We start from the raw sequence: 27,643 nt of genomic DNA, 5'->3' as shown, positions 1-27,643 counted from the left end.
GCAATACTCAGGACTTGAAAGATGTAAAAATAATTGAAGAGCAAAACATTCACAAGCAGGTGCATTTAGTATTAGTACATTTAGTATTTAAAAGAGCGATTATAACATCTTTAAATGTGTGCGTCCCCGTCACGCTTGTACCTTACATCTAACTAGGAGTTGCCAAAGCAGAAAATGTTGAAATCCCACACTTTGGGGCTTTACAGTAAATGCAATTGATATTTTGCATCATTTGCAATTTCTGTCTTTTGTTCAAAATGCAACAGCAGATTTCAAACTGCAAATTCAATACTTTTAATACTTTTAATAGTACAAATACACACAATTTTCTATCCGATAGGTTCTATATCCAGTAAACCAGAAGTACAACCTTAAGTTGCAAGTCTTAATGATTTAAGAACCTCAGTAACTAATTGCAGGAAAAAAATAAATGTCATTAATAATTCAAAGACACACAAGGTTGTTGTTTCTTTCCTTCAATGCACCACCTAGAGGCCCTAGAGGCTTTGTCATTGTGATAAAACATTTATTTTTAAGGGAAATTCAAGACCGGTGCTTTAGTTGTATTTAAAGCTACTTCTACTGTGCCATCACATCTGGCGTGAACTTTGACGATCAATAATACATTTGAACGAGCAGGTGAAAGTGCGCATGTCTCGCATGCAGTTTTTAAACACTGTCACTGTACGTTCAACCCCTGGCCACCTCTGGTAATAGTCAGGTTATGCTGAGTGACCTCTACCGTCACTGAATGTGAATTACCAAGAGACTCCTCATTAAAAAACAATGATGCATGTGCTAAGACCAGGCCGTAAAGTGCCCTTTAACGAATACTCAGCCGCTGCTAATGTAGTTATAGACGAACCTTGTGATGTCAATGCCGTTCTATTCTATTGCACAGTATTTCTATTATTTGTCTAACCTTGCCGGCTGAACTCCTCCACTTCATGATGAACCATTTCCTTGACACGGCTACCGTACGCCATTCTCGAGTCATGGTCGAAGGCCTTGAGTGTTTCACTGGAGCTGTAGGATTTGGGGTTGGGTTTGCCATCCTCGCTGTCGGCTGAGGAGCTGGTGTAGCGGCGCTCTGAGTCCTGCCGGGCGGTGAGCGAGCGGTAGGGTCTACGTTCCTTCACTTCCATGGCTACCTCCACACTCTTTTCAAAATCAAATGTGGGTTACAATGCCAGTTTAGTTTGAGCAATTCTGTAGGAGAGAAACACAAACAACAAAAAGGGCTGCATGAAAAGATGCCTTGACAGCAGTGTTGACATAATTCTTTCTTAATTCATCAGTTGTTTTGCCTTTACTTAACATCCACATCAAAGTGAAGACACTGAAACATGTCTACTTCAAAAACGCATCACTTGCAAACAAGAACTGCTAGTTCAGAAGGCACATAGCGAGTTGATGTTAAAATCTGATCATCTGAAAATACAACACACACATTTAACCAAACAGCTGCAGGAATACATAAAATGCAAATGCATGTCTCCAACCTGCGTATGCATGGCTCAGCACACGCAGCGAGAGCACAAAGAGCCACCAGGATTGGATTTAATAAAATATGGCACAACAAATCTTGCACCTATAAAGTTTACGGTGCAAGTCTCCCACAAATATTCCACTTTATGTGCTGTATAGAAACGCCGGCGTCTCCAGCGTCTGTAAAAGTGGCATGTGTCCTTCCATGAATTGTGTTGTTTATAAGTTACAAATCATCACCGGTTGAAGACTGAGGGAGCCAAACAAATCTAGGACTACTCCGAACCAGCAGAGATGATTAAAATCGGCAACATAAAACCACAACTGCCAAACAGCCCACTGAGTATAAGATCAATATAGAGAGGAACTTTTAGCATTCAGCTACATGCCGCATTTCATTTTCTGCCTTCAAGGGCAAAATGTTGAAGTAAAAATAGACAAAAAAATAAAATGAAGATAAAAAAAAAAGCACAAGCCTTTCGCTGTCTCACTGAAGCATGGCATAGATCAGTGAGGCAATATTACAGTAGTTAACTGATGATGCCGTGCAAAAAGCTCATTCGCTGTGACCATGAGGTTTAAAGATATTGAGTCGGATTAGCAAATGTCAATGTGCGTGTAAAGTTTATTAAAGGCTTCGCTGCTGTTTACTTTGAAGCTCAAGAACTCAGCATAGGAATTTAGATTGAGGCAATTTAATGTATTTTCCTGCGTTCACCGAATGCAGTGTCATGATAATATATCCATAATTATACATCACGAGCCGAACACCTTATCATTCATGCTGCAGGATGCTGCTTCTCTACTGCCCGCGCACACACTTGAAAATGTATTTTACTATAGGCAAAAATGGGATGCAACTCACTGGATAAGGGAACACGGCTCTCTGAAAAAGAGATAAAAACTAATCCAGGCAAATCGGAGAGTTTTTACTGACAATATGCCTGTGTTGTTCAGACAAGGATTTTTCCACAAGATAAGCTCTTTATGAATACTGTATGAGATTTGGGCCGGACAGAACAGTAAACAATAATCCTTAGTGAACTATATTTGCCCTTACCAAGTATAAGAAAAAAAAAACTTCTAAATTCAGACACCATTGTTGGGTTTGGGGGGGGTTTCTTTTTGTATGTATTGACAGCTGAAAAGATCCCAGTGATTAATGACTTGAGGCCACAATACCAGGACCTCCGCCACATGGTGAGGTGGGGGGTAGGGGGATCGCTCCCACTCTGCTCGATGCCACAAGAGCACTTCAGCTGCTCCCAAGATCTCAGATGCAGCTTGTATGAGTTGTTAATTTTTACCGTTTACTCAAGATCCTCGATGCTATGCAAATGCGAGGCCGTGGACAACGAGCGGCTTTCGAAAGTTTCAACAATGCTCTGTAAAGTGTATTGTTTTTGTTTCCAAAGAGCGGGGCTCAGCGGTTTGGCCATCTCTCTTCTGCACAGCCCTTCCTCCTCATTATTAATCAGCTAGTATGCAATGAGATGTACTTTGGAGGCCATGGGAAGCAAAGTGGAGTTTTTTTGAAGAGGCAACAGGCCATCGAAATGACAGATCAAATGGATGCAAATGTTCTCCTGTCCTGGAATCGTACCCACCTTGGGTGCTGCTGTCAGAATTTTCACTAAAAATATCCTGTAAAACTAAACAGTGTTTAGCTACATCTGACATTACCGTTGTGTTTTGGCACCAGAGAGCAAAGCTGTTGCTCTTGTTGAAGCTTCTAAGTTTAATTCCTGAGAGAAGGTGGCAAAACATCGAAGATGACACCATTGCGATATGTTGAACATACCTGTATGTGAGGATGATAAACAAAAGCTTCTATTTAACTAAAACGTCTCATCATTCACTAAGAAACAGAGGCAATACGTGATACAAACACTATTTTTAAAGTGTTATTATCATCCTCACAGCAAGACACAAGGGACTAAAAGAAGTGTCTTGAAGCAGTGAAGGAGAAGGTTAATGAGGGTACATTCACAAAGACTCGGAAAAAGTTATTTACAAAGACCAGTGAAAACTAACTGCCATGGAGTGAAATCTCTGAAACTAAGATAAGAATCGTGCTTTTATTTCAAAGACAAAGTTCTCCAGAAGCCTGAGCTGCAGAGCTCGAGCGGTGCCAAAAAGACGCTAACTGCATATCTATACAATGATCCAAAATCAATTGAGGTCTCTCTGGATAGACAAAAGAAATGATGGATGGTCTGTTTTCCTCTTTAAAGCAATTGCAGACTCCACATTTTTCAATTACATTGTCTACAACTGGCTGGGGTAGAGTCAGGTTTGTCTGTGGGTGTAAAGCAAATGTATAGCAGCTGTAAGCAGTGCAATAACGAGCTTCTACACAGAAATCGTTGCAGGGAATTTTGGACAATGAATTGCCAATTGAAGCCATCAGACACAATGATGCATACGAGTCTGGTAGAAATGTACAAGAGGTGACTGCAGACTCAAACATTATGAATAATGAGATCACCGAAGTTGGATAAAGATTAACTGACCTATTCTGGACCTCAAGGTTTCTATGGTGCATCCAAGAGCACGATCAGCCAATAAATTCTCTGAACAGGTTCTCACAGATAAAATCAGGTTCAAGCAAGAGTTCATATCATACAGGGCTTTAATTGGCACTTCAGGAAAGTGAATATACATCACATACAGCAGATCAAACGTTCAATTTGTTACAGACAGCAAATCGTCAGCACATAGTCTGTCTTTTATACTCTGTGGTTAAGATTTCACCACCTATGACCAGAGATTAAAGCAAGTCTAATATACCAGAGAGAACGTAGAGCTCATGCAATAGCAGTGAAAAGCCTTTTTCAGTAGCAAAGTAACCATCCACGCAACCTCAAGTACCATTTGGATAAAACCAGCAGTTTTTATCTCATAGACTGGTCTGCTAGTTCAATCTCTTTCAGGGTTTTGGTTCTCTTCAACACAGGCTATTATTTCTCTAAAGCTTTTATTGTCATGACAATTTAATATAATGTAATCACCTTTGTCCCTATAGATTTTTTCATACCACAAAGTCACCAGAGGCCCTGCTTTTATACACACACACAGATGATTTACGAGAGCATAACAGAAAAAAAGAGCATTTAGTGCTGCAAAAATATATATTCTCATAACCAATCAATATATTTTATTCTTTCAATAAATACAAGAGAGAGAAAAAACCCATCCTGAGTACACAGAGGCCAAGGGGACATCTTCAAATTCTTTGTTTTACCAGACCAACATCAAAAAATGTAAATATGCTGACTTTACAATGTAACTAAATTGAGCTATAAATTTTAATACTCATACGTGCTGTAAATATGATGTGTATTTGTTAGTGTGAAATATATCCATGCACACAAATGCCCAGAATACAGGCTTATGTTAAGTTTTACGAATTTCTTTTTTTTAATTGCATTTAATTAATTCTGGATAATCAGCACATTTTAACTCCCAAAATCTAAGTAATGGTATAGAAGACAACTCCAAAGCCATAAAAATGTAAGTAGGCGGAAAATTTTGTAGCTGCAGAGGAGTTCCTCGACGCTCGATGGTAGTCTCTTACACCACACAACATCTGTCAAGCCAGCCCATAAAACGAACCACCTGCAGTGTGAACAGTGGGTTACAGAAGCCCCTGTTAAAACACTTGTTGGGATTTTTGAGGCAGTTACTGTGGCCACTGCTCTGGTGTCAGGAGTTAAATATGGGATCTAAATAGGTAGGAGGCATTTGGGGTACAATATAAATGCAAATGGCTGTGTACTATCCATCAAACAATTAGCAGTGTGCTGAGAATTGCTATTCAGTGCTGGTGCATATAAATCTAGCCCTCTCTCTCTGTCTCTCTGCACAACCCTGTTTTCCATTATAATTAACCGTTAGCTGCTTTTTACATGTCACAGATTTCTCCATGCAGATTCCAAGACTAAACGCGAACTAACATTCTTAGGCAGCACAGAAAGCAAAGTACTACAAATGCACGATGTTTGCCAAATCCCTCGGAGTATAATCTAAGATGATTACAGATTACTCGTCTGTGAAATCACTTAATTAATTGATCACAAACACTGAGACATATTGTGTTACTGATGAGTGATGACACTTTTAGAAAAATGACTGCCTTATATAGTACATGAGACTATAGCTTTTCAGTTCAGGGAGACTAGATTAATATTTTGATGCACAATGAATGCTAATTAACTTTTTATTACTCACAGCTTTTAACTACAATTTTTTAAAAAATGAATGGAATCATGTGTGTCTGTACCAAATACAGTAACACCCATTTAAGAATGTGTCGAATTTCTCCTGTTTTTATGATCTTAACCAGTCATGACAGTAACCTCACAACTCTGCAGACAAACATCTACACACACAAGCAGCCTGCAGTGCAGCTAAAAGGAAATTTGGGCAGATATCAAGAACATTGTCTACAAGGTCTATTGAGAACAAGGAGCGCTTCACACAGGCACCACTTACTTCTTTTCTGGAAAATTTTCACATGCCTGGGCTCTATAGAAAAGCCTCCTCAGTCAACAGAAAGGTGTGTTTTCAATAGAGGCGGGGAGAAGAAAAAAAAAGCCTTGGGTGGATGGGAGCGGGTGGGGAGGGGGGACTGAATGGCTTGCCAAACAGATCTGAATTTGGTAGCGCTAATTCAAGCTGGGCAGGAGAGGGGCCGTGCTGGTGGCAGCGGCGGGTGGTGGAGGGGCATCTCAGCAGCCGCCTCCTTCCGGGATCAAAAGCAAGCCCCCGCCAGCGCATTAAACAGAATGCGTAAAAGCCTTAACATAAACAAAAGTAGCCTGGGACCAGCGCTGCAGCACACTCCCTGCTACTAATCACTCGAAGCAATTCAAGGTTTAGTTGTGACAGGGGGGAGCAGCCAATGGAGTAATGCTTTTAAACCAGCCTGGTAAATAACAGGGAGAAGCAGTTGATTTATTCTTTCTGCACTGACGTACACTGCTGACCTTGGCAAAAAACAAAAACAGCATGCGAGTGCTGATCCAAAGTTACATATGCTAAACTGAATTAAAGAACATACGCAAGGTGTACTCATAAGGTTCACTATAGACCTGAAGAACAACAGAGACAACAAATAAATTGTGACATTCTCGCAGGTTCAGAAGAGGACCTCTCCACTAGGTTGAAGTACTCCGGTGGTGACCTGCATCTCATTAGCCTGCGACTAATGCTCATTATCCTGCAAAAGCTAGACCCGAATGTGATTTATAGTTTGGCCTGCAGTGCAACCAAACCTAATACCAGCTGAGGAATAATCAACTTACTGTAAACTCGCTACTGTCAAAGTCACTGTTACAAATATTTGAGGTTTTACAGCTGTAGCCCGAGGAGGTCTACGGGACCGAAATGTTGCAAATAAATGATGCGCTGAAAAAAAATATTTCAAATGCTGCTTCCATGCCTTAAGGCCTGGTTCAGTGGAATTACAAAAACACGCATTCTCACAGCATGGTAAGTATGTGAGTCTCATGACGGGTTAAGAGATGCTTCCCTTTGAGATTTCTGCCACTGGCCCCAGTACAGCAGAGGAGAATGGAGTATTTGTAGCTCACAGTATTGAAATATTATACATAAAACATGAAAACCAACATTTGTTTATGTCCCCAAAACTGCAATAATTGACCTTGATGTAAACATGTTTCACTAGGAGCACTTTCTAGGGATCGACCGATATTGTATACCAATGCCAATTATTGGTAGTAAAGAAAGGATGATAACCGATATTTTGAGCCAATAAACAATAAAAGTGATGTTTTAACAGCATGTGACAGCAGAAAATCTGTCGTTCATAACTAGGCTTTTTCATTACATAAGGGTGACCATAACTGAAAATGTAACATTGAAATAAGAGCGATAAAATTAGGACACTCTACTCTGATCATGTGAGACTGACTGAGATTGATCAGTTTATCTTATGCTGTTCTTGTCTGTTTTCACAATCTTTCTCTGTTCTATCACTTCTATTGTCCACTAAGATTCATATCTTAGAGCATTATTAATTACTCTTTTCCAGATTCTGTTTCAGGGTAATCTTCTAACTTAGCCGCTATCCATTAGCATAGCATTAGCCACGGTGAGAGGAGCTAATTTCTTGGTTTGTGGCAACAATTTGTGTGTCCTGTTCAGTTTTTATTGTCTCTGACTGAGAGACATTTCTGAGATCATAGAGTGATGACAAAGAGAGGAGGCTGCATCAGATCTGAAGTAGTACATTTAATTGATCAATAATGGGTCGATAAAAATACAGATACTGATAACCATAAAGATGCCAAATATTGGCCGCAATAATCGGTATGGCTGATAATTGGTCAATCCCTAATAATTTGTACCAAATATATGGTCTATCTACAGTATTCGTTGCAGAAATCCAGGAGTCATACTGAATATTTCTAAGTATTAACTGTTGAAAATGAAACTATATTGCTAGTTATTGCTAAATGAAAGTTTGAAAAGTTTTGGTGTATGAAAGAGGCGTTCCCATATTTTACCTTCTGCTCCAAGATTAGCTTGCATGACTTTTCTCCATCAGTTCACCATTTGGAACACAAAATCCTCCAACAATATATTCAGCAGCCAACTTTCAGGTGATATTATAAGCTTCCAGGCAGCCATAGTGGAGGTCCCTTGCTATTTGGCAACAGTGGCTGGGAACAGCTGATTAAATTTATAAATATATGACTTAGCCATCTGAGCAGATTTTAGCCGAAACAGTTAATTAGTGTTTTTGGGGGGCTGCTTCAGCTGAGCGAGCCGATGACTTGACTCAAAGTTTGTTTTGGGCTTTTTTGGCTAAAATTACCAGGTGGCAGGTTAGTGAGCCAAAATCTGTGTGGAATCGACTTTGCTTTATGTCAGCATGTCTAAATGTTTGTCTTCGCATCACAAAAGGTCCTTCTAGGTACTGTATATGCCAACAACTTCATCAAATGTGATTCGCCTTGGTCTTTTTTTAAAAATAACTGCACACACCTCCTTTCATTTTGGCCTCACAAGTAATCATGCAATTGATGTTGCCACTTAAAGGATGCAAAATGAGGTGAAGGCTAATGTTTGTTGTTTTTTTCTCCGGCACTTTATTAGTTTTCCATTCAACCCTGAGATTAGGCTGCCTAGGTAATTTAAAAGACTCTGAAGAGTACTAAAGGTACCGAAATGAAAGCAGGTGATTTCCACACTGTTGACATTATATTCAAATAGTAAAATTAAACATCAGCAGTTTCTTGGAAATCAAATATTTACAAAAATGAGTCACAGATGTGATCACACCGTAATGCGACCAATGATCCTGCAAATGCTGGCTCCAAACACGGTGCATGAATAATATTTTGAAGTGTAACACAGTGTTGTAAGTGTTAAAATAACACAATGAAATTATTAGAAAAATAATTAATGCACATCTGTTCGAAGACAGACAGAAATAAAACTTCAAATACAGACGTGTAAATCACTGCTCCGCCCGTACACACAGAGGACACACAATAAAGAGCAAATAGAAAAAACCTATACACTTCATTTAGTAACTGCTGTTGTTTAGGTTTCACGCACATCTAGTCGTGTATTTCAGAAAGAACTGAATATTGTCACCTGCAGTCCAAAATTCCTGCAGAAGTTTATCCAGCACACATTGATATGATTGTAGTAATAAGGGCTGTCCATTTGTAATCAGACCAGCTAATCCATGCTTTTCTTCAATGTGTGATCCCACCCTCCAGGTGCCCCGTGGAAATCCCCAGCTCTGCTTTTTTTTCTCCCCTGTGACAGGTTGGGATGACAAAGCTAATAAATGGCCACCACAACGCTTGTAAGGAGCAGCTCTGAGTGGAGGAACTCCCTGCAAAGAGACTATGAAATAGTGCTCTTGTGCTGCTGGATACCAATTACAATTCACTCACAATGGGGGTCCATAGATTTCTTCATGATAACTCATGCAGGCCCAGAGAAAGAAAGTGCACTGCAAAGATCACAGACAGAGTCTAGTCCTCCAGTCGCAGATCACCACCACCATCACAGGAGTCCCTCCCTCTGGACACAACAAGCCATTTCCTTTAAACCTTCCTTTTCTTTAGTAAATATCACTTACAGTTCTTTGGCAAAATTAGAGTGTAACCCAGAAAGAAAATCGAATAGGCTGACTACCTGATTAAGCAAAACTATGTTAATGAAACTAAGATGCAGGAAACACAATGTTATATATACAGAAATACAAGAATCCATAACATAGGCCAATCCCCTCCCCTCGATCAAAGTGAACTAGTGAACTGTGGGAAGCCCTGTATACAGCAAAACCATCAATCAATCACATAAACGAGAGTAATTAGGTTTCCTCACAACAGCAATAATATGGATCTTAGCTCTGCCTTGCAAAATGAATCCGCTAAACATGTGGGGCTCGAGAAGACACGAACACGAGAACCGCGCGATAACCTGATGCAAAACAAGCAGAAAACACGACGGCGTTTGAGACAATAAAAACCAGCGTCTGCTCAATATCACCAGTAAAAAATCAGCACACACAGCAAAGCTAGACGAAGGGTTCCTGCATGGTAATGATCTTACTCTAAGTGCTTAACTGAGTCATCTCCGCAAGCCCTGCTTTGACAACCACACACCTCCCACATCTCCCATCTCAGCAGCCTCTGGGTGGGGCTAATCACTCTGTAGCTTCATCATCGACCGGATGACAGCTCCGGCTATAAAGATGCAATGTTTTAGAAGGCGTGGTCGCTGCAGTGGCCTACTGTAAACACAGAGTGCCGGAGTTAAAAACAGAACATCAAAACATTACATTTCCTTTATATGAAAAAAACATGCCCTTTTATAGAGCACAAAGAAAGAAATCCATTTTGCCATCCTTACAGCGCAGACAAAAATCCTAAGAGGATTTTCCTGGGGCGCTGAGAGTTGGTGTATGCTGATTTGCCCCTAACTGATTATGACATGAAATGGCTGACGGGTAGCTTGGCAGTGCTGTGTTGACCTGCACAATCCCCTTCCTCTGCCTCCGAGGCACCAGAGGTCTGCACTCTCTGATCCCAATGGCTGAACATTAGACAGTGCTGAGGCTCGCACAAACCCTTATGCACAGGCGGCTGTGCATTTTCTTTTTTTGGCCTATCTACTATCAGTCCTTAATGCAGCTTTTATTCCCCAGTGAAAGCCGAGTGCTACATGTTATTAAAAAGCACAACAAAACAGCATCAAAGATCACAGATGCGTGCTGTCTCCTTGTTAATGACATTTTGATTGTTTATGCAGAAGAGGGAAATGCCCTTTCATCTATCAGGGCAGGGCACGGCATCCTCCTATATATAAATTTAATTCTCCAAGTAAATTAGGATTGATCACTACAGCTCTAGGCCACAATCAGCATCCATGATCTAATCAGGGCTCGGCCCTAGACAGAAAAGGATACTTCCATAAATAAAAACCATATGAGAGTCAGCAAGTGCCTATAACACCGGGGGGTAAATATGATTACCCTCTCCCTCTCCACAGGTGTGCTTTTAGCTTGCTACCTCCACACGCTGCCACGCTGATACAATGCCACACCATGTGCATCCTCACCGTTGTTTTTCTGCACTCAGGGTTTTACATCATACTTGCATCAGCGGATGTGAGCGCCACATGCTAGAGTCACTGCTAAGCAGGCAGTGCCCATGGAAGCCTGGCTGAGGTGATCCCAGAGAGACAGAATCTGTCAGAAGCGCCTTGCCCGGCGACACCCTGGGTAATAAATTACCCAGAATTAACACGTCATCCTGCGCTCCACACAGCAGCTGCACTCCACTCGTGCCATGCTGCTTAATGGATCTATTAACAAAATGGATAAAGGGGGCACACCGCTTTCAGAGTTAAAATTCTTGTTTGGAAAATGCTAACATAGGCTGGGGGAAAAATGTGCTTTTCATTTTGACATTAAGTTATTGTAAAAATTCTAAAATGCAATCTCGGTTTTCATGCATGACTCATACATCTCTGTATATTCCTGGTTATTTTATATAAGGACAGTTTGATTTATGGGGGGTCTGTGTCCACTGGCTTAACCGTTCTTAACATGCCACCCATGTTGGAGCACTTACGATATCCTGCACTACAGACAGAAAACCTAAGCAAACAGGGAGCACTATAAAAAGAGAGCACCTCCGGAAGCCTCCCGCTGCGTTCCCTGTGTCACCTGTTTGGGAAGTCCTCTGAGATGTGTCTCTGCAGCCATTAAAAGCACACTCTCCTGTTGATGTCTGTCACTGATAGCAGGGGATATTTAGTGGAGGATTCAAAATGCCAGTTGCGCTGCCTCTATCTGCTTGGCATCTCTGGCACCCGACCAGCAGTGCGACGCGCTGACAGCGTGGCACACAGCACCAGGCAATTTTTTTGACCACTGCTCACTCATCACAAAAGGTAAATACAGATAAAAGAGAGGCTCACCAAGTCTCTCATTTCTTTTGGACATAGCTGACATGTTTCGACTGTGGCACAGGAGATAGACGGTGTTAAAATTAAAACTCGCCCTTCGTGAAGGAATGAATAAAAATAAAATAAAACTCCATGGCATGTGTGACTAATACCATATCAGGTTAAATACGAATATTGTCTTGTGGGCTTAGACTTGTATGGACGACATTACAAATAATCCCCCCTGGTTTATCTCATGGCCGTTAGGATAGCAGCAGCATTTCTTCCTCCTAAGCTTCAACTTTCCTTTCTTCCACTTTCTGCATATTTTGCCTGCATCAAGAAAAAAGACCTCTGGAGTCACAATGAAATTTTTATGAGTGAGAAAGCATGAAACCTGAAAAGCATAAAACTATGAAATTTGAATGATAAAACTGCACTGAAAAGTTGTGCATTAAGTCAGAAGTAGATGCATTGTTTTAAAAAAAAAGTAATTTATGACATTACTGCATGCACAGTGTGGAAGAGATCAATCATCAGTCAACCAAATGCTCACACATTCTTTGTGAATTCTTATACGATTCAAGAAATCTCTTTCCAAGCAGAAGAGACGCCATTAACGCAGAATGCTACAAAGGAGAACAACATCGTATTTACAGGAGGAATGCAGATACATGGTCCTTTATCTATAGACACACGATCAATATCATCATCGTCTGTTAACTTTGTAGCTCGCATAGAGTTTCAAAGGCTTTTTTTCAAGGTATATGACATTAAATGACGTTTTTGCAACAGTGGAGCAGAGATACACTTTTCACAAATCATCTTTCAAAAATAATTCCGCACACACTGAAAAGTCACCATATTAGACCCCAATTAAGAGCTAATGCTCCCAATCGCATCGACATTATTAAAAGAATAAGCTGGATGGAAGCATTCCTGTGGGCATGTCCCTTAAAATGCTGCCAACCTCGGCCCAGCCTGAAGGGAGTCCAACCATTGCTGCCAGTCAGACCACATCTAATTTGTGAATAAGTTAAGTGGCAATGAACTTCCATTAAAATTGACTTTTTTGAAAGTGTAATAACTACGAGGGTAATGTGACCATGGAGACCAATTCAGGATTTGAGTACCTAGAACATGAATGCTTTAAATTCATTTCAGAGTAGTGACCAACTTTGCCGAGGTCCAGAGCTGTGTTTCAAATCAAAAGCACCCAGATGGATCCATTCCAAGTGGTATTCACAATTCTGACTGGTTTGATTCAGTTCACCTGTCAAAGAAATGTAGAAAATAAAACAGGTCAGAATAAACAGTCCAATTTAACCAATGGGTAAATGGTTAAAAAAAATGTTTATAACTTTAATGAGTTTATTTTTGAAATATATTCTGCATTAAATCAGTAAGAAAAATTTTCAGTTTTGTCCAAACTTTAGCTCAGTGATTCCTTTAAGTCTCATCTTCAGTAAAAACAACTGTGATTTAAAAGCTAAATGTAAATGGAATATGGGGAATGACTTTTTTTTTTACATTTATGAATATATTTTGATAAATATTCTGCATTATATCAGTGAGAAAAACATTTCCATTTAGTCTAAGCTTGTTATATGATCTTATTAATTCGCATCCCCAGTAAAAACAGCTGTAATTAGAAAAAGTAAATTTAATGGAATCTGGGGATTCATAAAGATCATGTGCCCCTCGAAGAATGTAAATGTAATTAATTATACATCGACCAATAACGCATTATTTACCAGCATTTTAAAGAACACCACTGTTCTCAGAAAACTTTGTCATAGCTGATATTGGAAAACATAGTAAACGTTTGCCTGAGGACTGCAGAAAGTGTGGAGCAGCAAGGTTCAAAAGAAGGCAGACCTGCTCAAGTGCACTCATTGTCTCCGGCTAAAGTGGGGTCAAGAAAGACCACGTTGAGTCATGAGCATGAGGCCTCACCAAAAAAACAGCCACTCTAACCCTGCATACCATGCAGCATCTCCCCGGCACAAAGACCAGCTTTATCCCCCTGCACTTAAGGTGCTCTCTCCTGAAACCTCTTATGAGGTGGACCTGCTCAAAGTTTAATGGGAACGCTCATCCAGAGCAGAGGACCCGGTAAAGAAAACCTAAACTCCAACTATCGCTCCAGATCTGACACAACGCGTTAGGGGAGCGTTCATTACAACGCGGGACAGAAAGATCTGGAGGCAAAGGAAGAAGTGAATAAAAATACCGAACAAATAACACTTAATTGAGGTCAGTGTGATTGAACGCTGCAAGGCTGGGATGGCTTTAGCATAGGTTCCAGATGGCAGGCTGTTATTTCACTGTGCCCTGCTAATACTGCAGGATTCGATGCTGGTAACCTGAGTGTCCCCTGGGCCCCCTGGCTCCTCCGCTGCACTGAAATCAGGGCCAAGCTCCCTCCGCTGCTTCTCTGCAGGTTTACTCAACTTTGAAAGGGGGGGTGTGTGTTTTGGGTATAGTAGTGGAGGAGGGGTGTGTGTGTGTGTGGAGGTGGGGGTTGTGCAGTAGTGCTGGAACAAAGCATGTTAACACCATCTCTGTGTTTAACAAGTTTGGAAACAAGCAGGGGTTTCCTTTAAATCCTCATTGGATGGTGTTTCACCACTCTGACAGCAGGAGAGAATCCCAGAGTTTACGCTCATCTTTCTTCCCACTGCTGCCTGACGCAAAACTGACTGAAAAAAAAAAAAACACTTTCTGTCATTTGAATGTCTGAGACACGCTACATGTCAATACTTCTCATTGCCAGTTCCTTGGAAAATTACAAAGAAACACAGAGATCGATGGTGATTCTTTGAAAATGTCTTTAAAGCCTTTCCATTCATGCGCTGTGTTTTCTGTGCTGTGTTAAGATAAAAGTACATCTGAGAGCCAAGGCCACTGCTGAGATTTCCAGCAACATTAGCTCTGGGTCTTGTCCAAGTATATGCTTGTTTTTTCTTCCACCTCTGCTATTTTCTTTAAAAATTAGCCAACCATTTGAATGTGATCCTAATTTACATGTAGAATGTAAACCTCAGCCCCTGCCTTCATATGAGAGCATGCAGACGGACTCCAGCTCCATGTGGTTCTAATTTGTAGAAACACACACAAAAAAATAAGTAAATACAATAGATTATTTTATTACTTAGATTAAACAGCAGCTACGGCTGGAAGGACAGAAGAAGCAACGTGGCAAAACATTGTTAGATAAACTTACATTGTACATGGATGCATTTTCTTAACAGCCATTTTCACACAAGGCCAGTAGTTTCAAGGTTATTGAATTTTTAGACTTGAGGTCCAAAACAGTGTATAAAAACAGCATGAAATGTAACAAAAAACCATTGCCCACAATCCATACATAATAGAGAGTTATAAGGCAAATTAATGAGTCTCAGTGTGGTTTTGGTCCTGCATGCAACGAAGTATAAACTTTTCTAGATGGCGGTGACCACCACAACATGTCATTTTCCAATAGAAGAAAACCAAATGTATCAAGTTCAAGGATTTAGTTTTGAGTCCAGTTAATTCCTGTTCTTTATTCAGCATGAAAAATCACAAGATGAACTCGGGCAAATCACTTAAACACAAAGGCTGAACCAGGGTTTGCAGATCAATAGATGCTTGAATGGAGCCGTATTTAAATACAGGACACAAACCAAACACACCACAACCAGAAAGACAGCCACTTCCAGCAGCTTAACATTGAGACATCATGTTCCAAATAAAGTGCGAAAGGCTGATTTCATTATGTTTTTTGGCAAAATGAATATCAATTATTAATGCTGCCTACACAACTGTAACTATGCTATATGCTTGTACTGTAAATCTTAACACATAACTACGCAGCATATAAAATATTCATATATCTTCTATATACTGTAGCTGCTTTTGTGTAAGAATCTTATTTCGCTTGAGGAAAATGTAAGTGTTCTTTATGAAGAATAATGTGTTGCACCCCACTGTGCACTTACACAACATGCACTAGATAGCAACAATACATGCATTTGGTTGTGGGTGTAAAGCACAATCCCACACATAGTTAGGCATAGAGTTCATAATTATCAGCACATATTTTAATATTCAACATCTTTGACTTACAAAATATTTTGCTGCCTCTTTTCTTCCCTTAATATGAGCACATTTAGAACCACAAACTGCCAAACCAGACTCAGATAATCCACATTCCATTTACTGAGGAATTTCAAGGGCAGCAGTAGTAAAATGAAAGGCCACTTCAATGTGTTTTTGGAAAGAGAACTATTCAAGCATGTTTGAAGCACTTATGTTGATTTACAATGTAAAGTATTTTACTCTTGCGAAATAGATGAAAAAGATTTATTTGATTTTGCAGGCAGGAGATTTAGGTTTCTGCCTATTAAAGGTACTTTTTATGAAAGCAGGAGCTCCTATGAGGATCACACCAGGTGTTGCTGACAGAAACAGGCTAGGTCACGATCTAAAACTTAACTTTTTCCTTCTGGTATGTAATTAGTATCAGGTTAGCTGTCACCTGACTAGCTGAAAATAATGCACTTGTGGCTTAAATCTTTAAAATGATTCGACTCTTTAGACAGCTATTAATATATGAACGAATTGGGACGAGATCAACCCCGATATGTTATGCCTCAAACTGATGAGACGGATGAAAAAAGCCAGTTGTAGACATTTTTTTGTCTTTCCAGCACGGCTTTGATACTCACTTTGTTCTACAGTCAGTTAATTCAAAAAAAAAAAAAACTTTCATAGGCATGCACTGTTTCCAACCCACAGAGCGAGATCAAGTCCTTGAACTGATGTCAACCAATAAAAATAAATCACTACAGGAGTTATGAGCTTGTCAGCTGATAACAATAAATAGCACCTGCTATGGGTCAAGCTGCGTACTATAGAAGAGCGGTGATTTTCCTCCAACTCAGCACAAGAGCTGCCTTCTCAATCATGGTCTAAATCTCCTAAGCTCCTTTGATGTTTTTGCCTGCGTTCAACCACATACAAAAACATTCAGGCACGTACCGAGCTGCACATACAGTCGCAAAAGGTGTTTGGCCCGGAATACTGAAGGCTCGGAGAGAAAATACAGGTAACTAATGGCTTTGAGTCATAGCAGCGCTACCACAGTCTGCACAGAACACCCAGCCGAGGCTTTTCATACCTTCTCCTGTCTCTTTTTCACTCTCCACCTTTTATTATCGCATCATTCTGCAGCACAGTCTTCAGAATAGCATCTACTGAGCCTTGTGAACACAACACGCCTTTATGATAAGCGTACATGTTTTAGCACCATCTGGTCTTTATTGTTTCTCAGAGTGTGTGCCATTTTAAGACTTCTGTAATTTACTGACCCTGGGTTATTTCAGTGGGGAAATGTGAACAATTAACAACTCAGCACCAACAATTAAAAAACTGATTTGCAGAGAAACGATACATTAAATTAGAATACTGTATGCGCACTGAGAATACTTATACATGCCGCATCCAGGACTTAGTAGGAAATTAAAATAAACCTGCTGTATGTGTAGACAACAAACATACATCGCTGCTTGACAAGTATAAAAGCATAATATTTGACACTTGTTTTACATTTAAAGTGAGAAACTTACTGACAGGTGAAGAAATAGGGTTAGAATATTTCATTAAATGTGTATAATGTCTAGTTACAGTGATGCCAGTTTGATAGTGCATCACTATTAATTACCATCACTAGTCTCATTATAACTAGAGAGCACTTATTTGTGAGAAAGCAAATTTTCCATGCTAGCGGCTGGTCCGTGCACAATGACTACACACTTCCCTGCTTGCTCATATTGCTGTACAATCGAAGCCGAGCAAAAATAAGAAAGAAGAAACTTCAAAGGAGGAATGCAAAATCCGCCCTGCTTTAAGATGAGCCCAAAAACCAAGAAAGCATTTCCACCAAGTTGTCATTTTACACAACACTGCATTGAACAAAGAGAAGCCAAGCAATAGAGACACAAGGCAGCGTGTGGGTGGCACAGTGGGCAAGAAGGAGAGACAGAAATGTGCCAGAGCTCTTTTACTCCTGATTAAAACTGTTCTTTTTCACCACGTACTAAGAAATTAAGGGGACAAAATTGTGGAAACTGTTTGTTTGCCTTCCTAACCCTTTAAGGTGATCCTGAACAAGCAGACATTCCACATGAGCTACACAGACTCCTGGCTTTATGTTTGCACTTCGACCTGTAATGTGACATTTTGACAATGTAGTTCTGAAATCAGCTTCCACTGGACATGCTGTGGGAGCAGACGGCTTCTGAAGCATGTTGCTCTCCTGGAAAAAGCTGCAACCGGATGAATGTGGAGTGACTTTGACAATAGATTCTACATAAAAATGATGCAACATGGGAGTCAACAGAGATACAGGATCCACCATGTTCCACCAGAGCACATGCCTGACTACAGCATTCCCTGTGAAGCACATACCAAGACAGGCAGATTACCAGAACTAACACGGATTCAAGCTGCGCTAACGTATTTTGTGGGTTGGTACAGCTAAAAGGCTGCCAGATGTAAAAAAAAAAAAAAAAAAAAAGAAAAAAGAAAAATGTTACATAAACATTCATGAAGTTACGCCAATAAACTGCACGCACCTCACTCACTTTTTACTCTCTCACAGACTCTGGGTCTGCTATCTCTTTTTACCAGAGTAAGAGATGGGGCTGGGGCTTCTTCTATTTCACAGTGCCACTTTATCATTTAGGCTGATAGGTTGCATGTATTTTTACATAAAAATACTTTCTGCAGCTTTAAAGCAGATGCTTCGAACTGGAAAAGGCTGCAAGGGCACTTGGGAGAGTCAGTGGGTTTGAAGTGCATTGAGCAACTCTGTTGATCTACACTGTTAATGCATGCGTGCTGTGGCAACCCCGTTACTTATTCAACAGTGCACATGTACTACATATCAAAACGACAGCAAAATACTTGAGCCTGCACGTAGGTTATCTGAAAACGCAAGCTTGCTGTGAAATTAAGAATATGCTCTCTGATCCAAGAATAGATTGCATTATTGTGTGAAAGGTCACATGTCGATGCACAGGACCATCTATGCTCAGTAACAATGCTCCCCTTATTGTTTCTTCCTAAAGGCTGTTCAATTAATCAAATGATGCAAATGATCTGAACTATTTTAATCATCACTTATCAAACCATGAAAGACATCACATTACATTAGATGTAAAATATCCAAAACATTCTGTCCACTACTGTTAAACACTTACAGGAATAATGAAATGTGCAAGGCAAAATTGACATTTTTCTTATCTTAAAAGGCACAGTGTGTAATTTCTGCCACCACAGATCTCTCAATCAAAAGGATAAGAAAAGAAGCACATTAAAGATGTTGCATAGTACCTTGGGATTGTGGGAATTGTTGTCTCCACTACTTCTACAGATTAAAATCTATCTGGCATGACAGGCAGAAATCATGTTCACATGAGGTAATGCATTAAAATTGTATTCACATTACATGTAGTCACCTAAATTCACATTATGTAATTTCATTCTAATGAAATAGTAATGTTTTCTAATATAATGATGATTGCTAAATTACCCATACAGCTACTGTAAATAACATTAGGTAACGAATCATGGAGCAGCCCAGTGTTGTTATCTGAGGTCAAAATAATCATGATCCAACACAACTACGCAATACAAACAACTAAATCAAGAAAAGAAGCACACACTAGTAGCTAACTAGCCAGTTCACTGACTTCTTCATCTGCTTTCTGCATGCTGACATATCATCAATTGTTCTATTACATTGAATAAAACTATATTTTTCTCAAATGCTTATTGTTGCAAACATTTGAGATATTGCAGGTATACCATTCAACAAAATACATTGATCTAGTCGTTTTTAGCTATTTTACTGCAGAAATGTCAACTATTATGGCTGTTAAACAAGACTTAGTACTCGCCATACTAATGCTGGTACAATAATGTTGCACTACACTATTAGGCAATCAGATGTCAGTATAAATATTGCAGACAGGAGATGCAGCAAATGCTGGGCAGCAAATGCTGGGCAAGGATTACTTAGATTATCAGTCAAGGTGTAGGTACTCTTTACCCCTTTGCAGCCCAAGCAATTTCTTGATTTTTTTTCCTCTTTTTTGGATTCTTTGATTAATATCACAGTTGTAGAACTTAACATCATTCATGGCATGATGTCTGAAAGTTGAAAATCTGATAGTTCTTCCTGTTTTAAAGTTTGTTGACAGATGTTGTATTTTTGGTGATTTAAAAAAAAAAAGAAAACATACCTGTCAAACCCGCTGGCAGGCTTTGGGCTTCAGACAGTTAAATATTTGTTATTGGAATTCAACTAACTGCAACTGCTGTGATTTATGAAGAAGTAAACTGCAGCATTTTCAGTTACCTTTCAAGCCTGGATTGATGTTTGACACTCAAAAAATTTCAGGGAATCATTTGAACTGGATCTTAAGCAATGATGTTGCATTCAAAAGACCCTTCTTTAAACTTCTTTTAAATTATTTAAATGCCATTTAACACCCTAATCTCGTATATAAAAGGATAACAATGCTTCATAATCAAAGAATAGTGTTTCGATATGTATCGCTAAAGCACAGTTTCTAAATTTAAATTCACAAGGAAAGCTTTTAAGTCAATCAGCTTTCATGTAATGTCCCTGAATACAATCAGAAATAAAATAGTATAGAAACAGTTGGTCCAAGCCGATAGGACTATCCATCACCTCCGACATTTCATGCATTGTAACACCTGGGTATTCTGTGAAAAATAGCACATTATAAACTAATACCATCGCTGACAACAGAGGGAAATGTTTGCACATCTGGTAAAATCCTGTCATGTCAAATTTATTTCCTCTCCACATATTCTACTTCACTACACCTTACACTTTCAACCATGGTTTTTCATTAGACACATTTTTGCACAGTATTTTCCACTAACACATATATTAAAGCTGTTGATAAGACAGTACTGAAGTCCCAAAGAAATCATCTGTCCTCTGAGCTTTCTCCAACTCCATTTAGATGTATTCACAGGAGCAGGTAGAGGGGCAAAATATTGATTGCCAGTTACTGCGGTTTTATTCAATTTCACCAAAAAAAAAAATACTGACTAAAACCCTTAGGGCTGTTTGAATTGCCTCCTGCTCAAGCTCTGTCATGTCTTAGTCAAGATGCTGAGGTACAAATTAGACACAAACAGTTTATAAGCTGCCCTTTCTCAGTTTCCCTTCGTCGCTTACTTTTACTTGCTCGCACAAAGACACAGATTCGAACCAACACACATACGAAAGCACTGAGATGTGCCAAGACTGCACCAAAACTGTTGCTGTGAACAGCTGGTTGTTTTTCCGAAATATTCATCTCTGCTTTTCCAACAGAACTAATCCTTTGACTGGCATACAGGACATGAAATTGATTTTGCTTTTAGATAACAACAAACAAAACTGTATTTGGGTAACTTCACGCAGTGGAAGCAACAGTGTTTGTAGCCAAACATCCAAAAACTAATCAACATAAAAAAGCAGAAATTGTGGACAAATTCTGATATTCTTTTATTGCTTTTCTTAATTATACAGATAAAAAAATGTCATGCTGCATTCAAATCTTTTTCAAGTTGGCTGCAATGAAATAGAATGGCAAAAAAATCTAATGAGCAATGGTTAAATGGAGGTTTTCAACAGAAAAGAATGCAGAAAAGCAGAATGAATCCAGTGCAGTTTAATGTCACTTTGGTCAAACTGTCATGCTGTTTTGGCACAACATTGCTTCAGTGCTGCACTAACTTCTATTTGCGCTGCATCCTCACAGTAGGGGATGGCCACTCTGATGTGCCACATAATGGCCCTGGCTTGGGAAAAGTGCCAAACCCTGATGGGTAACCAGACGTCATGGGGACCGGACTGGCAACATGCTTAGACACGACATATGTGGTCAAATCTCAGTATATTTAGAATTCAGCACTTGGTCGGTTTCTAGAGAAATGGTTGCTATTCTTTGGAATTTGCTTTAATCCTGTATTTTCAAATAAACAGAAAACAGCACACTATTTTTTACCCTGCTGTTTGAGCTTCCACGAAGTGTTCTGTAAGAGCGGGGGCTTCAAAATAAAAGCCCTCAACTGGAGAACCACTACAAAGCTTTTATTGTGAAGCTTTTGGAAAAAAAAAAAATTAAAAATGTACTTTTGGAGTTAAACACTGACTGCCAACTCATTGTCACAAGCATCCACAACTGGATATTTTAGCACAGTTTAATTGGTATATCAATAAATATTGCAAGAAATGAACGAAATAGATAAAGTAACTACGATTGTAGCGGTTACAGGAAGAAGCACTGAGATTTATGGTGGTTTGGACAAATCTAATCTCCACAATACAGCCAAAGTAAGCAGTCTCCTGCCTGTTTTGTGGAAACAATGGCAGTGCTGTGTCTGCACCGTCATCATGGTCGCTCTGACAGCCTGATGAAAATCTGCCATTAGAGGATCCACAAGAATTTTGCACAGGGAGAGAGGGTGCATTAGTGCTCCGTATTCAGTGTGACCGTGTTTTGTCTTGTTAGCTGCTTGGTTTCACAAATTTACTGTAAATAGAGTTTGCATATCCTGCATACAGGCTGGGTTTTTTCAAAAGCGTTCTCCGTAAATGCCAGGAAATAAAACATCTTCATCTTGACTGGGTAAAAAGAGGATGTGTGATAATGGAATACTAAGTTAAAACATGTGTCGCTTTAATTGATGTATGGGCCTTTCTTTTCAGTATGAATGAAAGTATGGCATTCTTAGATGAAGCATTAGGAATTGTATATGCTGTGTAGTGTATGTACTCCTGTACAGCACATTTGGAATTGCTTCCCTAGACAACTTGTCAAGGTAAATATCCCGAGCTCTTAAATATCACAGCTCAACTTGCTGTGCATTTAGCTGTCATGATTCACTCAGGGTTTTTTTTTTTTTTTTTAAACAATCCCCAAGAGGACTAGAAAAAGCTGCTCTGGTTGAATTTCACATTTATTGGACTATCTTGATGATTGCTTATATAAAGTGTACAAGACTATTTCAGCATGTTACATTTTGGACAATGAATCCCTTCCTGAAAAGTATTTTTTCTATCATATCCAGGCCACATTAACGACTCAAATTCTGGTGTAAATAAGGAAGCCTGAACTGATTTTAATAAAAACATTTACAGGTAAACTGCCTTACATGTGTTGCATGTTATCTTTCTTATCCGCTTTCTTTGAACTGAAAAACGTAGCAACCCAATCTCAGGCCAGAGGGATTAAGAAGGAAGGGGAAAAAAACTCCAAGTACCAAAAAGATTTTTGTCAACTAATTAACACCCTCATCTTGAATCTTAAATAAACTGCTTAACATCAAAGCTGCTCAATTTTACACCTTACCACACAGGAATTATCTCCTCACTGGTGTGAAATGCCATTAATACGAATGCTCTGGATACCATAAGCTGAAGGAACGAGGCTTTTGCATAATGCTTGCCATACTGAAGTCATGTCAGTGAATGCAACTGTTTAATCTTTGGATAAGGACGACTAAATCATGCCTCCATGCAATTCATAACGGTAACGGTTGGGGGGGATAACTAACCAGGCCTTTACACACCATTAATGACAATTTCATTTGATGGAGTAATATTAATGTGGCGTGCAAGGAAATGGAAATGATTATATAGATAAATTATATTACAATATCTTGCAGGTTAGGTTAGCTATGTTAAGGTTGCTTAACATACTACATTGTTTGGTGTTAAATGGGCATATTAGGGCTGAGAAACTAACTGCTTTTGTTGATAGAGACTGGCTCTGTCTGAAAGCATTCTCCTGCATAACCTTGAGGCTTTCTGTACTGTGAGTTAGAGGACAAATGCTTGGAATATATGCTGGAGCCAAATGAACTAACCTAATGATCCACTTGAAATCAGTTCAGGAATAGCTCATGATGATAACTAGGGGTGTAATGGTACATGCATTCCTCTCAAAGCAGTCAGTAAACGACATTCGGTTCGGTATGAAACTTTCTCAGTTTGCAACCTCCTGTGAGTCAAATAATTACCATCAGAAGTCCATTTACGCTGACATATTTTTGCGGCTGGAAAATCCTAGAGGGCGAGCTCCACCTGTGACGTTTAGGCAACGCACCAGTTGTTGATTATCAGCTATAAAATGCTAGTGGGGTTAGCCTTGACAGGTAGACAGCCCCTGTGCTGATTTTATTAAATATATACATTATTTTATCTGACATTACACTGAGTTTCAATCAGCTCTTCTGCGACATCTCTGCTCACACCGTTCATCGCTTTAGTCCAGTGACAATTCTATGAAAGGTTTTTCAAGATTGCTGTGCCCTCAAGGAAGACAAAAAGACAGAAAGGCAGCACAATTTTGTGCAATTTTTAAAGCTGAAATTGCACTGCTGAATGTAGCAGTTAATGTAACTTAATTATGAATATGTTGCACTTCTCTTAATGGACTTTTTTCTTTTCCTTTTTTTTATAATTTTACTTATTCAGTTCTTGAGAGTAAATAGCTAAGAGTCTTTTCCAATTGACAATATGAAACATTTGAGTGCTTTAACAGTCACTGCGAAATTATGCATGAAATTATGGATAACTAGGTGCTTGAATATTGACTTTTTGTTGTGATTTTGTGTTGTCTCTGCTGTACTGAAAATATACCAAACCATGATTCACAAAGTTTTTTTGGGGGGAGTTTTTGTTACAGCAAAATCTGGTACAAGTGCATCCATACAGGTGATGTCTGCACATCTAAGAACAAAGCTAATATCAGTGTTACTGTTGACCTACTACACAGAAGGAACAAACAATAATACACTTACATAACAAATCCATCTTTCTGCGTCGAGCATAAACCCACAGAATTCTGCCTGCTCTGAACCAACAAATATTGAGGGTTTTTGTATTTGTCACACTGTATATTCATTCAATAAATGAACACACTAAAAATGCACAGCCACCATATGCTACATAACGCACTGCTGGGAGAAAATAGTCCTCTACTACTCTAACATATGGCAAACTTTGACACATTTTGCACTGAACAACAACCTGGGTCGGTTTGCACCAGAAATAAACTGTCTTTAATACCCCCATTTTCAACAGTCAAAAAAAACCTGATAGGATATATTATATGCTACGTAGTTTTCATGCATCTGTGACTTTCTGCTCCCCTGATAGGTTTAAATTGGCTCTCTGATGATGACTGAAACTTTTTAGAGTAAACCTACAGCTGCTCATATCAGGACAGGGATAGCATGCACAGTACAGGAAAGTCAGGAACAACAAAGATATCCAAAATCAGAGCAATATGTGACATAAGCTGGGCTGGAAAACATGGAACAACCCAAGAACTTTAGGGTTGAAAAACTGCATTTAGTACACAGTGGCAAAGTGCAATGTTGTTGTACATTCTGATTGTGGCACCAATCAATGCTCACTGACACTTCAAGAAACTGGTTGAAACACCAGCATCACGAAATCTTTCGCACACTTGTGGCAGTTTTAACACAGTGTTTCTATACATAATTGTAATTTGCATTTTCCTGACGATCAATGCAGCATCCGTGGACGCTTGTGAATTAGCTGTTCTCAGCTCTCAAGGAAACAATATCTGCATGTACTGTAGATCTTGAAAGAAACACAAACAAAGCAAATGCTCTGCATCTATGAGCATGCCAAAGCACTGTGTTGCTGCTTAGTCTTTGTTGCATACAACAAGTGCGTCTTGGCAGAGCGATGTCAGCAGCAGCCAAAACCTTCTATTCTCGTCTACGTTTTTGGTTCCATTAGTTTTCCAGTTAAGCAGTGAGATTCAAGTGCTCTAATAGCAACGAAAAATTGTCCATATTAAAGACATTTTAGTAAAAATAGGTCATACACAAAGGTACATGTCAGATTATTAAAGCATGTGTTTGAAACAAAAAAGGCAATTACAGCATGAAATTATGTTCACTATCAGGGTTTTTACACAGAACAGCTCATACAGGTTGTAAGTGATTGTGTAAACACTGTTCTGTTAATTATCTAAATGCCCACAAGACAATCTGAGAGTAATCAGATTATATCAAATACTTGTTATTTGCAACAAATTAAATTTAGACAAAGACTCCCACTCTTCTACCAACACAACATAGACACCAAGTTGCTCAAAACATTAACTTAGCTAGAACAACTATCTTGCATGTGTATAAGAGGCTGAAAAATATGTATTTTTAATTTGCTGATATTGATTAATAGTAATCAATGATCCCAAGAAGTAATATACATTTACAGTAAATGCCAGCATTTTGAATAACACAAGCTCCTGGAAAGAATCACTATATTTTTTTAACTTCTAAACAGTCCTTGAAGTTCTTATCTGTGATGTTTTCTTCGACTGAAAACATGTCTAATTTAAAAATTTGCAAAAAAAAAAAAAAAATTACCAGTTTGCATTAACCAGATTTTGTAAAAATACAAAAAAATAAAAATCTGCATTCTTTGCAGAACCGAAAAGAAATGAGTGACTCATTTGCAACCAACCGTCATGTGACAAAAATTCTGGGAATTTTTGGCTGAACTGGGTTGAACTGCAGGTAGTGTTTACATGTAGCAGACAGGAGACAAGTATGAAAACAAATTACGATCAGAAGCAGCAAATCATCTATACCTTGTAGAGTCATATGGTTTTTTTTCACCAGTGTTGATAACACTTTAGGGTATTTAAAAATACTGCACATGTTGATTCCAAGTCTTTTTCAATTTTTCATCCAAAAAAAAAAAAAATCAGAAATTCAGCTTTCACTTTTTCTTTTTTATGATTTAAGAAATTTTCGAGTTCTCCCTACTTCTAGCATTGGTTGTGCTGCATCCACTGAGGTTCAGGACTGCTTGAGGTTAATCAAAAGAGAACTTTACATCACTCATCCTTCAGTATTGATTGGCTATTACTGGTGACGTGAAACCGAGCAGATGGTGCTGTGGGAGGGAGAGACAAAGAGCGAGGACTACATCACAGCCAGGCCAGCACATTCTCTAAATGAACGTATTTTATCGGGAATCGGTGACAAAACTTAAAATAGTAATAACAAATGCTGAACACTGGATCCGATAATCAGTCAGACCAGTAATCGGTCGGCCCCCAGGGTTAAAGCTTTTATTTCTTTAGAATCATTTTGAAATGCATCCAAAACTGAACAATCAATGTTTTAGCTGCTTCTTCCAATAATTTATGTAAATGTATTTTGTTATGGCAGCTGCTGAAAAATGCATCCCACATTTGAGCTCGACACAGGTATTGCTTGTGGCGTCACTATTTTGTAACTTAGGGGTCAGCAGACTGAGCTTCTGTTCTAAGTGATGGCATTTCATATTTGAAAAATGAGACCTGTCATTAAATGTCATCTTACCACCTCTTTGTCATCTCATCACTCTTTTCACAACTTGTCACATTGAAGCCCTGTCTGTGACATGAGCAAACTGTTAGCTTCCTTCCAGGCAGGCCAGTGGGCTTTATTAATATTTATAGAATAACAGCTTAAGGCCATCCCCCTTGAGAGCTATCACTCCGCTTTGCTGCCTAACACTTGCAAAATATATTGACAACTCCTTTTCAGCACTTTCCTGACCCTAAAAAACCTCCCTATGCAGGTGCAAAGCAGGTTTTAAAAATATGCCAGTTTT

At 39.2% G+C, this 27,643-nt stretch overlaps 1 protein-coding gene across 15 annotated transcripts in view; it reads right to left on the bottom strand.

Moving 5' to 3' along the window:
- Nucleotides 1-27,643, bottom strand: part of tenm4 (teneurin transmembrane protein 4) — a 155,652-nt gene that overhangs the window by 116,211 nt on the left and 11,798 nt on the right. For 14 of the 15 annotated variants that reach the window (XM_023262741.3, XM_055012081.1, XM_055012082.1 and 11 more), the window contains exon 2: nucleotides 923-1,209. In XM_023262741.3, the coding sequence (XP_023118509.2) occupies nucleotides 923-1,145 (223 nt within the window). In that variant the 5' untranslated portion in view covers nucleotides 1,146-1,209. Of the gene's footprint in view, nucleotides 1-922; nucleotides 1,210-13,058; nucleotides 13,199-27,643 lie in introns of all 15 variants that reach the window. The other variant, XM_055012080.1, reaches the window with a different exon arrangement.

The sequence above is a fragment of the Amphiprion ocellaris genome, chromosome 7 (genome assembly GCF_022539595.1).
Source record: "Amphiprion ocellaris isolate individual 3 ecotype Okinawa chromosome 7, ASM2253959v1, whole genome shotgun sequence".
NCBI lineage: Eukaryota > Metazoa > Chordata > Actinopteri > Pomacentridae > Amphiprion > Amphiprion ocellaris.
Note: the sequence above shows the minus strand (reverse complement) of the source record. Positions and strands in the feature narration are given on the sequence as shown.